Below are 15,628 nucleotides of genomic sequence, written 5' to 3'. Positions count from 1 at the left end.
CGGCTGGCAGGCCGCGAGGGGGCGGTGCTGGGCGGCTGTGGGCGGGGCGTCACGTTTTATATGAATGGGAAAGAACTTTTTAACTTTTTAATAAAAGGTTTTCCTTTGTCTCCCCTTCTTTTAAACCTCGGAGTTGATTCCCAAAGAGGCTGTTCGCAGCATGGCTGGTTCTCCCTGTATGGAAAAGTGTGTTTGCATTTTGCTGCCCAAGCCCCCGGGGACCATTTTGTGACTGCACCCGTAAAACCAGACTCCTGCTATGGCCCTGGGTCTACCTCCCTGCTTCCCCCAAGCTCCCCTCTTGGGAGGACTAGCTGTATTGTAAATACAGGGCGGTTACCACGTGACCTGGGAAGATGCCAGATGATGGTCGTAAGTGTGAGGACAGGTCCTGAATCACTTTTTTGCAGTGTCGTCGTAACTCTGAACAGCCACTGCATGAATGGTTGTAAGTTCAGGTTGTAAGGTAAAAGTAAAGGTTCCCCTCGCACATCTGTGCTACTCGTTCCAGACTCTAGGGGGCGGTGCTCACCTCCGTTTCAAAGCCGAAGAGCCAGCACTGTCCGAAGATGTCTCCGTGGTCATGTGGCCGGCATGACTTAGCACCGAAGGCGCACAGAACTCTGTTCCCTTCCCACCAAAGGTGGCTCCTGTTTTCCTACTTGCATTTTTTAAGTGCTTTCGAACTGCTAGTTTGGCAGAAGCTGGGACAAGGAACGGGAGCTCACTCCGTTATGCGGCACTAGGGATTCGAACCGCCGACCTTTCTCATCGACAAGCTCAGCGTCTTAGCCACTGAGTCACCGCATCCCTCTTGGCTTAGGAGCCCCATACTGCCTTCCACCCCTCTTCCCCCAACGCCCCCCCCTGCTTTCCCTGACGCCCCCCCCTCCCGAAAGACCAAACCAGGCGCAGTGCACACAAAACAGCTTTAATCAGCAGCGCTCCCTCGGCAGGCGGTTACAAGGCACCTCGGGGTGCTACCAGGCGGGCAGAGAAGCCGAGAGAGAGGGGGGGGGGAGAAGGCGTTGCAAAGGGACAGCAAACGGCCGCTGGGCTTAAACCGCCCCCCCCTCCAAAGCTTTGCGTTCCTGCGACGGCCGCCAGGCGCTCAGGTTTCCTCCGAAAAGAAAGGGTTGCAGGCCACGGTTAAGGCCGCCACCAGGATCACGAACTCCTGGAAATCGACCTCCCCATCGCCGTTCTCGTCCAGATCGTGCATGATCTTGTCCACCACCTCTGGATCCCTCTGGGTCTGGAATAGAAAGCGGAGCAGGATTCGGGGGTGAACGCCAGCTGGGTGACTGTAGGCTCATGACTAGGAGACTGGGAGTTCTAGTCCCACTTTCGGCACCATATCCGTCTGGGTGACTTTGGGCCAATCACACCAGGAGAATGGGAGTTCTAGTCCCGCCATAGGCACAAAAGCGAGCTGGGTGACTTCGGGCCCATCACCAGGAGACCGGGAGTTCTAGTCCTGCCTTAGAAGTTGAGCCAAAGTTGGATGAGTCACAATGGAGCTGGAAGGGACCTTGGAGGTCTTCTAGTCCAGCCCCCTGCTCAAGCAGGAGCCCCATTCCAACGGCTGTCTAGCCTCTTCTTAAAAACCTTCAACTTCTGGTGGCAAGCGGTCCCACTGCTTAATTGTTCTCAATGTCAGGAAATTCCTCCTTGGTTCCAGGTTGCTTCTCTCCTTGGTTAGTTTCCATCCATTGTGGTGCTTTGGAGAATAAGTTGACCCCCCCCTCTTCTTTGGGGCGCCCCCCCCTCCCCCAAATATTGGAAGACTCCTATCCTGTCCGTCCGTCCGTCCGTCCCCCCCCCCCGGGTCCTTCTCTTCCCTAGATTAGAAGACGACCAGAGTGCCTCCCATCTCTATTCTGACGGATTGAAGAGAGGAACCGGGGAGGAGGGGGGGAGAAAACCCCAATTTAAACAGAAGGACGGGGGGGGGGGAGAGACGTCTGTCTGTCCTACCTCCAAGAGGCCGCCCAGCTCCTTCTCCAGCAATTCTTTCAGCTCCTTCTTGCTCAGCTTATACTTGTCCCCTTCCTTGCCCGAGTAATTGTGGAAGACGGAGATGAGGGCATCCACGGCCGTCTCCAATTGCGACGCCATCCTGGGGCCTGGGGGGGGGGGGGAGAGAGAAAGAGAGAGAGAGAGAGAAAACACTTTCATTCCTTTCCTTTCCTTCCATCCTTCTTCCCTTCCTCCCTTCCCTCCACCTATTTTTCTATATATCCATCTATCTATCTTCCTCCCTCCCTCCGTTTTCTTCCCACTCCTTCCTTTCTTCCCTTCTGCTATTCATCTACCCATCTTCATCCTTTCCTTCATACCTTCCTTCCCTTCCATCCACCTATCTATCTATCCTTCTATCTATATTCCTTTCTCCCTCCCTCCGTCTGTTTTCCTCCCTCCCATCCTTTTCCTTCCTTCCCATCCACCTATTTATCTATCTAGCCATCTCTTTTCCTTCATCGCACCCTCCTTCCCATCCGTTTTCCTCCCTCCCTCCCATCTTATTTCCTTCCTGTCTTCCTTCTTTCCTACCCAACCGTCTATTTATCTATCTAGCCTCCTTCCTTCCTTCCTTCCTTCCCTTCACCTATTTATCTACACATCTACCTTCCTTCCTTCCCTCCTTCCCTTCCATCAACCTATTTATCTACCTATCTCTTTTCCTTCCTTCCTCCCACCCTCCCTCCCATCCCTTTTCCTCCCTCTCTCCCATTTTATTTCTTTCCTCTGTCTTCCTTCCTTCCTTCCTTCCTTCCTTCCTTCCTTCCTTCCTTCCTTCCTTCCTTCCTTCCTTCCTTCCTTCCTTCCTTCCTTCCTTCCTTCCTTCCTTCCTTCCTTCCTTCCTTCCGGAGTTTTCAAGAAGAGATTGGAAAACCATTTTTCTGAAATGGTCTAGGGTCTCCTGCCTGATTACGGGGTTGGACTAGACAACCTCCAAGGTCCCTTCCAACTTGAGGATTACCACTATGTCCAGGGAGGCTCCGGTTGCCGCCGCGGCCTCTCTTGCCGAAGGGGTAACCGATACAAGAGACGAGACGAGGGATTGAGTGTCTCTGGCCATCTCCGAGTGGACAATGGGGACCATCTCCAGAGGCAGCTCAGATGACCGGCATGAAAAGGGTCTTTGTGGAATCCAAATCGGAGGAGGACAAGAGGCGCCACGAAACCAAACACCGGGACGAGGAAAGGATCCGAGTTCGCGTTACGGGCCGAGAACTCAAAGGACGTCTAAATTGTTTCGGCATAAATCATGCACGAAGATGGAATGAATTATTGAAATGGGGCTCTTGGTTTTGTCCTGTTGACCAGGGCCAAAATCAGTTCAGGCCAGGCTGGACAGCAACGTCCACCACCGGTGGGAAGTCCCAAAAAACGGATAAAGCGGGTCGATTTGCTTGGAGCTCCGTCAGGGTGAGAGGCGGAGCCCAAAGGAAGGGCCAACTCGTGGGGCGGAACCAGGAGCAAACGGAGGCGGAGCCAATAAACGGGAAGACCGATCTCTGGCAGAAGCACAGATCGTCCTCGTTTTATGACCAATGTCGGGGCGTTACAAGCCTCAAAGCGTCGCTGGATGAAGAAAATTAAGGCGGAGAATCTTCCGCCAACACCGTGTTTGGGGAAAAAATGTGTTTGCGAAGCAGTGGTGCTCCTAATAAAAGATCCTTTTGTTGGGCATACAAGTCCTCGACTTACAACCGTCCATTTAATGACCACTCAAAGTTACAACGGCACTCAAAAGAGCGACTTAGCTCCTTTCTTTCACGCTTAACGGCCGTCCCCCGCGGTCACGCGATTCCAAATTCAGAACTTGGCCACCGACTCACCGTTAGGACGGTCGCAGCCCCTGGGGGTTCTGTGATCCCTCTTTGCGACCTTCCGATAGTCCACGGCAAAGCCGGATTCGCTTAACGGCCGTGTGACTAACTCCACAACTGCCGTGATCCACTTCACAACCGCGGCAAGATAGGCCGTCAAAATGGGACGACGCTCACCTTTTAACGATCGTCTCGCTTAGCAACAGAAACGGCGGGATCCGTTGTGGTCATTAAGTCGAGAATGAGCCCCGGATGCAACGCCAGCCACCCCCCACCAGAGGGCGCCCAGCTCTTCCAACCTCTCCCTTCCTAGCAAGCATTAAAATCCGATTTTGCAAGAGTCCAAGTGACAAATCTCAGCTATTTGCTGGGGCTGGGCCTTCATTCCAGCCATCTGAATTCTGCTGGCCTTTTCATTCTTCTCTTTGTCTCATTTCCTGTCCCCAAAAGAATTGAGCAATCCTGTTCTTGTGTCACAGCTCCGGTCCTTTTTTTTCCCTTCTTCTTCCCCAGGACGGCTGCAATTTCCATCTGGAATGTTACCGTAGCCACCCAAGCCTTACCCACACAACTCCAGGCCTGCAATATATACCATTTTGGGGGTGAATGTGACCGATATTTTCCCAATAAATTCCCAATACGAAAGCTTTATTCTTCTTTTCTTATATACTGTATATCTATATGTATCAATACAATACAATAGCAGAGTTGGAAGGGACCTTGGAGGTCTTCTAGTCCAACCCCCTGCCTAGGCAGGAAACCCTATACCGTTTCAGACAGATGGCTATCCAACATCTTCTTAAAGACTTCCAGTGTTGGGGCATTCACAACTTCTGGAAGCAAGCTATTTTCACCCGTGAAAATCTACGAAAATATATATATATAGCCACTAAGCCACAGGCTCTCCTATATATATACATACATACACACACATACATACATACAAACAGTATGAATATAGTAAGCTATCTATCTATCTGTCTGTTTGTGTATGTGTGTGTGTGTGTTGCATTTGTGCTGATAAATAAATAAAGGGAGACTAGTATAGATCTATTTCAAGCTATTTAGCTCTCATACCCTTACTGGGAATCGAACTATGGCTAACCCAGCCCCCTGCTCAAGCAGGAGAACCTATCCCATTTCAGATAAATAACTGTCTAGTCTCTTCTTAAAAACCTCCAGTGAGGGAGCTCTCACAACTTCTAGTGGCAAGCACTTCCACTGGTTCATTGTCCCCAGTTAGGAAGTTTCTCCTCCATTCCAGGTTGCTTCACTCCTTGATTAGTTTCCAACCATTGTTTCCTGTCCTGCCCTCTTGACTTCCTCCCCGCACCCACACCCAAAGGCCCCACAGAAAGGAAACTCTCCAATGCCGGCTAATTCATGCATTTTAATAACATTTTGCCAGGGGACAAGCAGAGCGCAGGGGAAGGCACCCGACGGGGGAAGACAGGAGAAGACAATGATTAAGGATCAGGAGACCGGTTCTTCTTGGGAGTCCTCATGATGGTTTTGGCGGCCGAGTTCTCCATCCGCGTGGGCCTTCGGTGGTTGGGTGGGCCTTCGAGAAGCCAACGAAATAAGCCACCCCGGAGTTGCGTGGATGGCGTCTCAAAGCATCAATTCCCAGGTCTTGTTTTCTTGGTGGGCTTCCGTGTTGGGTTGAGGTTGGAAGCCGAGAGATGGACCTTCTCCTTCTCCGTTCCCCTCCGTTCCCCTTCCGGACGTTGCCTTCAACAGCTTCTAAACAGCATCTTGGATTTTGGTCCTTCTACTTGCGGTAGCGTTGCTGGGGGGGGGGGCGCACGGCTAACATGGGCGGTAGCATGGTGGACATACGGGGTAGCAGGGCTGACATGGGATGTAGCATGGCTGAGGTGGGGGGCAGCCCCACTGCTGGGGTGGGGGATTGCCCCACTGCTGGGGTGGGGGATTGCCCCACTGCTGAGGTGGGGGACAGCCCCACTGCTGAGGTGGGGGGCCACACTGCTGAGGTTGGGGGAAAAAGGAGTTTTGACTGCACTGCGGATTCTGGTAGGACATCCTGGTGGACTTCAAGGAACCTGGGAAAGAGATGAAAAAAAAGAATAATCCGGTTGTTTCAATCATCAGAAAGCTTATTGAGTCATTTGCTCCCTTCCGGCTTCCTTTCCTGCTTCCCTTGGTGGTAGACTGCTCCTGAACCTGGAGGATCCGCTCCACCTCCCTTACTGGTGAAGATGACAAAATCGGACAAGAGAGCTTGCCTCGCCCCCCCGAAACCAAGTTTCTGTCCTTTTAAAAAAAACGATAATAAGATAAATTCAAGTCACCCTCTGGTTACTTGCCGATTCTGGGAATCGAAGTCCACGGGCCTTAAGGCGACTTAAGGGGTTGGACTAGAAGACCTCCAAGGTCCCTTCCAACACTACTATTGTATTGTATTGTATTCGGGAAAAAAATCCTACAGTTGCACAGACAAAATTGCAAACTTCCAGAATTGCAAGAAGCTAAAGTGGAATTGAAGGGCTCAGTGGCTAAGACGCATTCAATTCAAGCGCCCTGCAATAACTCAGTTTGTTGTTTATAAACTGCGTTTCCCTCTTCCTCCCTGATTGCCATTTTCATCTGAATTCAAACTGAAATCAATTGGAATTTAAATGTAGGTGTTAAGATAAATCTTCAGGTTTTAAGGTGCATAGAAGCACTCTCTAAAGCTTAAAACAGCTGCCTTCAATTCAAGCACCTTTCAATAATCCTTCTTCCTCCATGATTGCTACCTTCATCCGACTCTGAAATAAATACATCTGAATTTAAGCGTCGCCTTAAGTTAAAACCTTCAAGATTTTTAAGGTGCATCGAAACAGCCGCCCACAGTTAAAAGAGATGTATTCAATTCAAGCACATTGCAATAAACAAGACACTGGATTTTTTTCCTTCCTCTACGATTGCAATTTTCGTCTGAATTCAAACGGAAATAAATCTGAATTTAAATTCAGGTGTTAAGATAAACCTTCAGCTTTTCAGGTGCATCAAAACAGCCGCTTAACGATGAAAGCAGCCATGTCCCATTCAATAACAGGGTTTTTTATTCCTTCCTTCCACCAAGATTCATCCAAATTCAAAGTGAAATAAATCTGAATTTAAATGGAGGTCTTTAGTTAAAATCTTCAGGTTTTAAGGTGCATCAAAACAGCCTCTTAACGATGAAAACAGCCATGTCCCATTCAATAACTCACCTCAGCTGGAAGATCTGATCGGAGGAGTCTTCAGTAGCTCGGAGAGCGAAGTGAATTGAGGAAGGAGAAACCTTGCAGAACTTATAAAGCAGCCGCTGAATATTCCAAGGGCGACTTCCTCCTTATTTGATGTTTGTGTGGCTCTTTATCGCATTACTCAAGAGTGCCTTGGCCTTGAACTTATGTCCCCTTTTTTTTATGACTGCCATTTATGACGCTTTTGATATAAATGGTTTCCAGAAAAACAGCTACCCATGGTAAACAAGACTCAAGGAGACACTTTCTGGTCATGAGACCAATTCGTCAATGGATTATATTTGACTTTCCATTTTGTTCAAATAGAAGAACAGAATAGAATAGCAAAGTTGGAAGGTTTAGGTTTAGGTTTATTAAATTTATAGACCGCCCCCTCTCCCCGTAGGGACTCGGGGAGGTGTACAGACCTTGGAGGTCTTCTAGTCCAACCCCCTGCTTAGGCAGGAAACCCTATACTGCTACAGACAAATGGCTCTCCAACCTCTTCTTAAAGACTTCCAGTGTTGGGGCATTCACAACTTCTAGGTTGCTTCTCTCCTTGATTAGTTTCCACCCATTGCTTCTTGTTCTGTCCACAGGTGCCTTGGAAAATAGCTTGACTCCCTCTTCTTTGGGGCAACCCCTGAGATATTGGAAGACTGCTATCATGTCTCCCCTAGTCCTTCTTTCTCTTAAGCTAAACATACTCAGTTCCTGCAACCGTTCTTCATATGTTTTAGCCTCCAGTCCCCTAATCCTCTTTCTTGCTCTTCTCTGCACTCTTTCTAGAGTCTCCACATCTTTTCTACATCGTGGAGACCAAAACTGGACGCAGGATTCCAAGTCTAGTCTCAGCAAGGCGTTATAATACCACTCCATAAAGCCTTAGTAAGACCACACCTAGAGTCCTGCATCCAGTTTTGGTCACTACGCTAGAAGCCCAGCGGCCAATGTTAAAGTCAAACCCTCCCTAAGCGACCTGCCGTAAGTCGAGAACTCCCCACATTCTTACTATTTCCATTTTATTTTCTGCTTTCCGAGCAGGACTCCAGAAATGCCATTCCTCCTCCTCCTCCAGAGGAAGAGGAGGGGAGGTGGAGGAGGGCATCAACCCAGATCTGATAAGGCAACAAGGCCCTTATCTCTGGGTGAATGGCAAATAATTAACTCCCTTCCCAATCATGGTTTAGCCCTGCGGCTGTGAGTAATGCCATAAATGGCCACATAAAAATCGAATAAGGAAGGACTCGATGCCAAGGAAATATTCAGCGGCTGCTTTATAGATTCTCCAAGGCTTCTCCTTCCTCAATTCACTTCGCTCTCCGAGCTACTGAAGACTCCTCCGATCGGATCTCTCAGGCGAGGTGAGTTGCTTGGGTTGCTTCCACCAGCCTGAGCATCCAAAGGCCGGCAAAGCTTCAATTCAGATTTATTTCGGCTTGAATTCGGAGGAAGGTTGCAATCTTGGTGGAAGGAAGGAATAAAAAACCCTGTTATTGAATGGGACGCAGCTGTTTTCATCGTTCAGCAGCTGTTTCGATGCACCTTAAAACCTGAAGATTTTAACATAACCCCTAAATTTAAATTCAGATTTATTTCAGTTTGAATTCGGATGAAAGTTGCAATGGTGGAGGAAGAAAAAAAAACCCAGTTTTTTTTTTAAAAAAAAAATAAGAAAGTGAGTTAGTGCAGGGTGCTTGAATTGAATGCGGTTGTTTTAATCTTTAGCGGGTACTTCTATGCCCCTTGAAAACTGGAGATTTTAACTTAAGCCTAAACTTAAATTCTAATTTATTTCCAGCCCAAATGAAGGTTGCAAACTTCAAAGGAGGAAAGTGGATTTTAAGTAGAATTGGGTTATTGGCAGGTGCTTGAATGGAATGGCTGTTTTGTCCATTGTTCCCAGAATAATAATCCTTGGTGATTATTTCTAGATTTACACATTGGGAGAAACCACAAAAAATTGGGGGAAAAAATCCTCCTGCTTGGGAATAGATTGTTTCGTTCAGGCTTATGAATTTAGGAGCTGGTGATTGGCCTCACCTGAATTATAGTAATAAGAACAAAAAACCTGGCTTAATTTAGTTAGGGGACACACTGGGATGTTATATTTTGCCTTGGATTCATTGAGTCCAATCGATTTGCTGAAAAAGCAACAAAAACCAAATAAACCCTCTTTAGCTTCCTGGCTGAGATCGTTACAAATCCGAACCCTCGCACATATGTGCTAATCGTCCCAGACTCTAGGGGGCATTCCGTGGCCATGTCGGATTTTGATTACTGTCATCTCTGCCAGTGGGGGAGGTGGAGCAGATCCTCCAGGTTCAGGAGCAGTCTACCACCAAGAGAAGCAGGAAAGGAAGCTGGAAGGGAGCAAATGACCCAATAAGCTTTCTGATGATTGAAACAACCGGAAGATTCTTTTTTTCATCTTTTCCTCAGGTTCTTTGAAGTCCACCAGGATGAACTTCCAGAATCCGCAGTGCACTCAAAACTCCTTTTCCCCCCAACCTCCGCAGTGGAGCGCCTTACCTCAGCATTGGTGCACCCCACCTACAAAGTGGAGCGCCCCACCTACACAATCAGGCGCCCCACCTCAGCAGTGGTACGCCCCTCAGCCATCAGGCGCCCTACCTCAGCAGTGGTACGCCCCACCTCAGCCATCAGGTGCCCCACATCAGCATTGGTACACTCCACCTCAGCCATCAGGCGCCCCACCTCAGCAGTGGTACGCCCCACCTCAGCCATCAGGCGCCCCACATCAGCATTGGTACACTCCACCTCAGCCATCAGGCGCCCCACCTCAGCAGTGGTATGCCCCACCTCAGCCATCAGGTGCCCCACCTCAGCCATCAGGCGCCCCACCTCAGCCATCAGGCGCCCCACCTCAGCAGTGGTATGCCCCTTCTCAGCATTGGTGCACCCCACCTCAGCATTGGTACACCCCACCTCAGCCATCAGGTGCCCCACCTCAACCATCAGGCGCCCCACCTCAGCAGTGGTACGCCCCACCTCAGCCATCAGGCGCCCCACCTCAGCCATCAGGCACCCCACCTCAGCAGTGGTACGCCCCACCTCAGCCATCAGGCGCCCCACCTCAGCCATCAGGCGCCCCACCTCAGCAGTGGTATGCCCCTTCTCAGCATTGGTGCACCCCTCAGCATTGGTATGCCCCACCTCAGCCATCAGGCACCCCACCACAGCAGTGGTACGCCCCACCTACACAGTGGAGCGCCCCACCTCAGCAATGGTGCGCCCCACCTCAGCCATCAGGCGCCCCACCTCAGCAATGGTGCGCCCCACCTCAGCAATCAGGCGCCCCACCTCAGCAATGGTGCGCCCCACCTCAGCAATCAGGTGTCCCACCTACGCAGTCAGGCGCCCCACCTCAACAGTGTTGCGCCCCACCTCAGCCATCCAGTGTCCCTACTCCGCCGTCTGGCGTCCCTCCTCAGCTGTCAGGCACCCCTCCTCAGCCATCTGGAGTCCCGTCTCAGGCGTCAGCCGCCACGCCTCAGGCATCGGCCATCATTCCTCAGCTGTTGGGCGCCCCACCTCAGCTATCTGCCGCCCCACCTCAGATGTCAGGCATCCCTCCTCAGCCATCGGGTGCCATGCCTCAGCCGTCTGGAGTCCCTCCTCAGCCATCTGCCGCCCCACCTCAGTCGTCGGGCGTCCCTCCTCAGCCATCAGGTGCCACACCTCAGCCGTCTGGAGTCCCTCCTCAGCCATCAGGTGCCACACCTCAGCCGTCTGGAGTCCCTCCTCAGCCATCAGGTGCCACGCCTCAGCCGTCTGGAGTCCCTCCTCAGCCATCTGCCACCCCACCTCAGTCGTCGGGTGTCCCACCTCAGCCATTGGGTGCTCCATCTCAGCCGTCAGGCGTCCCACCTCAGCCATCAGGTGCCACATCTCAGCCGTCTGGAGTCCCTCCTCAGCCATCTGCCGCCCCACTTCAGACGTCGGGCGTCCCACCTCAGCCATCGGGTGCCCCACCTCAGACGTCGGGCGTCCCACCTCAGCCATCGGGTGCCACGCCTCAGCCATCTGGAGTCCCTCCTCAGCCATCTGCCGCCCCACCTCAGTCATCGGGCACCATGCCTCAGCCGTCGGGTGCTCCACCTCAGCCGTCAGGCGCCCCTTTTCAGTCATCAGGCGCCACACTTCAGCAATCAGGTGCCACGCCTCAGCGGTCGGGCACCAAGCAGTGATATCCCAGGGAGCAGGATCAAAATCCAAGATGCTGTTAAAGAAGCTGTTGAATGTAAAGTCCGGAAGGGGAACGGAGAAGGAAAAGGTCCATCTCTCGGCTTCCAACCTCAACCCAACATGGAAGCCCACCAAGAAAACAAGACCTGGGAATTGATGCTTTGAGACGCCATTCACGCAACTCCGGGTTGGCTTATTATGTTGGCTTCTCGAAGGCCCACTCAACCACCGAAGGCCCACGCGGATGGAGAACTCAGCAGCAAAAACCATCATGAGAAGCTCCAGAAGGACTGATCTCTTGATCCTTAATCATCGTCTTCTCCTGTCTTCCCCCTTCGGGTGCCTTCCCCTGTGCGCTGCTTGTCCCCTGGCAAAATGTTATTAAAATTAGCTGGCATTGGAGAGTTGCCTTTCTGTGGGGGCCTTTGGGTGTGGGTGCGGGGAGGAAGTCAAGAGGGCAGGACCAGAAACAATGGTTGGAAACTAATCAAGGAGAGAAGCAACCTGGAATGGAGGAGAAACTTCCTAACAGTGGAGGCAATGAACCAGTGGAACGGCTTGCCACTGGAAGTTCTGAGAGCTCCATCATTGGAGGTTTTTAAGAGGAGACTAGACAGTTACTTAACTGAAATGGGATAGGTTCTCCTCCTTTAGCAGGGGGCTGGACTAGAAGACCTCCAAGGCCCCTTCCAACTCTGTTATTCTGCTATTCTGCTACTCTTATTTTTTCCTTCCTTCCTTCTCCATCACTGAGGGGTTTCAAGAAGAAATTGGAAAACCACCATAAAGATAAGGGCTTTATTCCTAAACGGTGACAATAAAGTGGAGTTGCTAACTGGTTGAATATATGATAATGGAAAGACAGCTCAATAAAGGTTAAAATATATGGAATATGGAGAAATATGAAAGTGATATGGGGAGGTGGCAAAGCAGAGGCTTGTGATCCAACTTTTTAACATGATAATTAAATTGAGTTGCGAACTGATTGAATATGACAATAGAAGGACAACTAAGATTGGGTCAAAATATGTTTATTTTTTTTAAATCGATTACGAGAAGTGAAACATTGAACAGCGAGGATTCCCATCCAGAGACAATTAAGGGTAATCCAATCCAAGATATGGAAAAAGGGAGGGGGGACATGAAATATACCTACAATGGGAAACTATTGAGGCAAAAAGACAGAATCTTTTTCTGGGGCGTGTAAGGATGTATAATTATATAAAGATAATGATGATTATAGCGAGGAATAGGTCTACATCTTGGCCAAACTTAGGCTGGAGGGTTTTATTTTTAAAGCACAATGACTATATATGTATACTTTTCTGTTATATTTGGGTTTTTTTTTTACTAAAAAGGAGGAGAAAAATTAAATATGTATATTGGAAAGGAATTATAAATACCATCAACCTAAAAGGGAGCTGGCACAGAAGCTGAAATAGACCAAGTAAATGAGATGAAGAGTGGGAAGTAGAGGAGAGAGGGAAGGAGAGAGATAGGAAAAGGAGGAGAGAAAGGAGGAGTGGAAAGGGGAGAGAGGAGAAGGGGAGAGGAAGGGGAAGTAGAGAAAGGAAGGATGACAGAGGGAAGAAAGGAGGTAGGGAGGGAGAGGAGAGAGGGAGAAGGAAGTGATGGATAAAGTACAAATATAGTATATGGAGAGCAGAAGAGACAAAAATTGGTTTTTGGGAGTTGTTGGTAAGATGAATTGACGTAAACATTTAATAATACAATATGATGTTGGTTATGTATTAGTGTACATGTGATTATATGTTATGAAAATAAAATAAAATAAATAAAAACAACCTTTAATATAAAAAAAGAACTGATTGGAAAACCATTTGTCTGTAATGGAATAGGGTCTCCTACTTGAGCAGGGGGCTGGACTAGAAGACCTCCAAAGTCCCTTCCAGCTCCTATTTGATTCAAATCGATTTGCTATTTCTTATTCTATTTCTTTCCCACCCGCCCCCAATTTTTCAATATAATTAACAAACATGTAAAATGCACACACACAAAACTTAAGACGTACGACACATTTACACAATGCAATACGAACAATCCTGTTCTTTCCAATAGCAGTTATCTTATTCTATTTCTTATTCTATTCAAATTCCACTCCACTCCGCTCTTCTGTTTGAACGAAATGGGACAATGAATCCATGAATTATTATTTGGCCTTGAACTTATGACCCTTTTTTTTAATGACTTGCACTTATGACGCTTTTGATACCAGTGGCTTCCGGAGAAAGCCCAACCTGAACTAAAGTTAATTAGATTTCAAGAGAACAATGCATCAATGGAGCGGCTTCCCTCCAGGAGTTGTGAATGATCCATCAATGGAGGTTTTGAAAGAAGAGACTAGACAGTCGTTTGCCTGGAATTGGGGAGGGTCTCCTACAGAGGTGGGTGGCTGCTTGTTGTCCCTGGAGGAGGCTCAGAAGCGTATTACCTAATCATTTAATAATGGTTATTAAAAATACGTAGACTTTGGGCCAGGAGAACTTAAGATTGAATGAAGAAACCAAATACACACACACAGACACACTCATCCTCCCTGTTGCTGGCTATTGAAACACACCTGGATGAAGGACACAAGAAGTGGACTCTTCTTTGGAAGTGTAGACATGATGGACCACAACTCAACCATCTCAGAAGGTTCATCACGAAATCCTTGTTGCATGCAGTCTTTAACCTTCTAAGTCAGGGGTCTCCGAACTTGGCTACTGTAGGACTGATGGATTTCAGCTCCCAGAATTCCTCGGCTGACAAAGGAATTCTGGGAGTTGAGGTCCACCAAGTCTTAAAGTGACCACCTTTGGAGACCCCTCTCCTGAGCCATCCATGGATGCTCTTAGTGTCCCATCTGGAAGTTGTGTTGTTTGAGCCCCGTTGATACTGGCTAAGTGGATTTTGCCCCGTTTCCCGACCTTCCTGGCCACCGTTGTTAAGTGAATCCTTGCAGTGGTTAAAGTTAGGAACACGGTCGTTAAGGGAACCTGGCTTCCCCTTTGAATTGGCTGGTCAAGAAGGTCGCAAAAAGGGATGACCTGACGGTCAGCGATATGAACCAATTGCCAAGCATCTGAATTTGATCATGTGGTGGTGACATGGTCATAAGTGTGAGAAATGGCCATAATGGTGGTCGTAAGTTGACCTGTGTTTTTTGTAGATCAAGCCTGACCCCTGACCTTCTAGTGACCTTGAGAAAGTCTTGGTGAAACATGGTTGAATGTTGTGTCTGAAATCTGGCCAGTAGTCCATCCTACAGGGCCATTGTGGTCGAGTAGAGTAGAATAGAGTAGAATAGAGTAGAATAGAATAGAACAGAGAGTAGAGTAGAATAGAGAAGAGTAGAGTAAAATGGAATAGAATAGAATAAGAAATAGAGTAGAGTAGAACAGAGTAGATTAGAGCTGGAAGGGATCTTGGAGGTCTTCTAGTCCAGCCCCCTGCTCAAGTAGGAGACTATATCCCATTACAGACAAATGGTTTTCCAATCTCTTCTTGAAACCCCCCAGTGAGGGAGAAGAAAGGAAGGAAGGAAGGAAGGAATAGAGTAGCACAATAGCAGAATAACAGAACTGAAAGAGACCTTGGAGATCTTATAGTCCACCCCCCTGCTCAAACAGGAGAACCTATCCCATTTCATATGACTATCTAGTCTCTTCTTAAAAACCTCCAGTGAGGGAAAACCCACAACTTCCAGTGGCAAGCCATTCCACTGGTTCATTGCCCCCACTGTTAGGAAGTTTCTCCTCCATACAAGGTTGCTTCTCTCCTTGTTTAGTTTCCAACCATTGTTTCTGGTCCTGCCCTCTTGACTTCCTCCCCGCACCCACACCCAAAGGCCCCACAGAAAGGCAACTCTCCAATGCCGGCTAATTCATGCATTTTAATAACATTTTGCCAGGGGACAAGCAGAGCGTAGGGCAAAACGCCAGAAGGGGGAAGACAGGAGAAGACGATGACATGATTAAGGAGACCGGTTCTGCTTGGAAGTTTTCATGATGGTTTTGGCTGCCGAGTTCTCCATCCGCGTGGGCCTTCGGTGGTTGGGTGGGCCTTCGAGAAGCCAACGTAATAAGCCAACCCGGAGTTGCGTGGATGGCGTCTCAAAGCATCGATTCCCAGGTCTTGTTTTCTTGGTGGGCTTCCGTGTTGGGTTGAGGTTGGAAGCCAAGAGATGGACCTTCTCCTTCTCCGTTCCCCTTCCGGACGTTGCCTTCAACAGCTTCTAAACAGCATCTTGGATTTTGGTCCTTCTACTTGCGGTCGCGTTGCTGGGGGGGAGGGGGCCGCACGGCTAACATGGGCGGTAGCCCGGAGGACATGGGTTGTAGCCCGGCT

General features: G+C 49.1%; 2 protein-coding genes and 3 long non-coding RNA genes across 21 annotated transcripts; 2 read left to right on the top strand and 3 right to left on the bottom strand.

The window, feature by feature from the left end:
• Nucleotides 1-912: 912 nt before the first annotated feature.
• Nucleotides 913-2,490, bottom strand: LOC309400128 (protein S100-A1-like). The gene is made up of 2 exons (XM_081968474.1): nt 1,978-2,490; nt 913-1,255 (listed from the first exon to the last, which is right to left on the bottom strand). Exons 1-2 carry the CDS (start codon nt 2,176-2,178, stop codon nt 1,112-1,114), a joined length of 345 nt encoding a protein of 114 aa, XP_081824600.1. The 5' UTR covers nt 2,179-2,490; the 3' UTR covers nt 913-1,111.
• A 2,424-nt stretch (nt 2,491-4,914) lies between these two features.
• On the top strand, nt 4,915-5,888 carry LOC309400137. Its single transcript, XR_014176609.1, has 2 exons — nt 4,915-5,737; nt 5,786-5,888. It is a non-coding gene; the product is annotated as an uncharacterized lncRNA (long non-coding RNA).
• Nucleotides 5,207-7,398, bottom strand: LOC309400136. The gene is made up of 2 exons (XR_014176608.1): nt 7,055-7,398; nt 5,207-5,899 (listed from the first exon to the last, which is right to left on the bottom strand). It is a non-coding gene; the product is annotated as an uncharacterized lncRNA (long non-coding RNA).
• Nucleotides 7,399-8,239: 841 nt separating this feature from the next.
• On the top strand, nt 8,240-10,566 carry LOC309400138. Its single transcript, XR_014176610.1, has 3 exons — nt 8,240-8,433; nt 9,512-9,736; nt 10,448-10,566. It is a non-coding gene; the product is annotated as an uncharacterized lncRNA (long non-coding RNA).
• Nucleotides 9,644-10,589, bottom strand: LOC309400123 (uncharacterized protein; the record flags this gene model as incomplete). Of its 17 annotated transcripts, none has more annotated exons than XM_081968461.1 (3): nt 10,478-10,571; nt 10,310-10,393; nt 9,644-10,207 (listed from the first exon to the last, which is right to left on the bottom strand). In XM_081968461.1, the coding sequence occupies exons 1-3, from the start codon at nt 10,484-10,486 to the stop codon at nt 9,644-9,646; spliced, it is 657 nt and encodes a 218-aa protein (XP_081824587.1). In that variant the 5' UTR covers nt 10,487-10,571. The 17 variants fall into 17 exon arrangements, with proteins under 17 accessions (XP_081824587.1, XP_081824590.1, XP_081824591.1 ...); XM_081968464.1 differs by having other exon boundaries at nt 10,310-10,372; XM_081968465.1 differs by having other exon boundaries at nt 9,644-10,186; nt 10,310-10,372.
• Nucleotides 10,590-15,628: the final 5,039 nt, after the last annotated feature.

The sequence above is a fragment of the Natrix helvetica genome (assembly GCF_964273705.1).
Source record: "Natrix helvetica genome assembly, chromosome: 16".
NCBI classification, from domain to species: domain Eukaryota; kingdom Metazoa; phylum Chordata; class Lepidosauria; order Squamata; family Natricidae; genus Natrix; species Natrix helvetica.
This window is presented reverse-complemented; position numbering and strand designations above follow the sequence as displayed.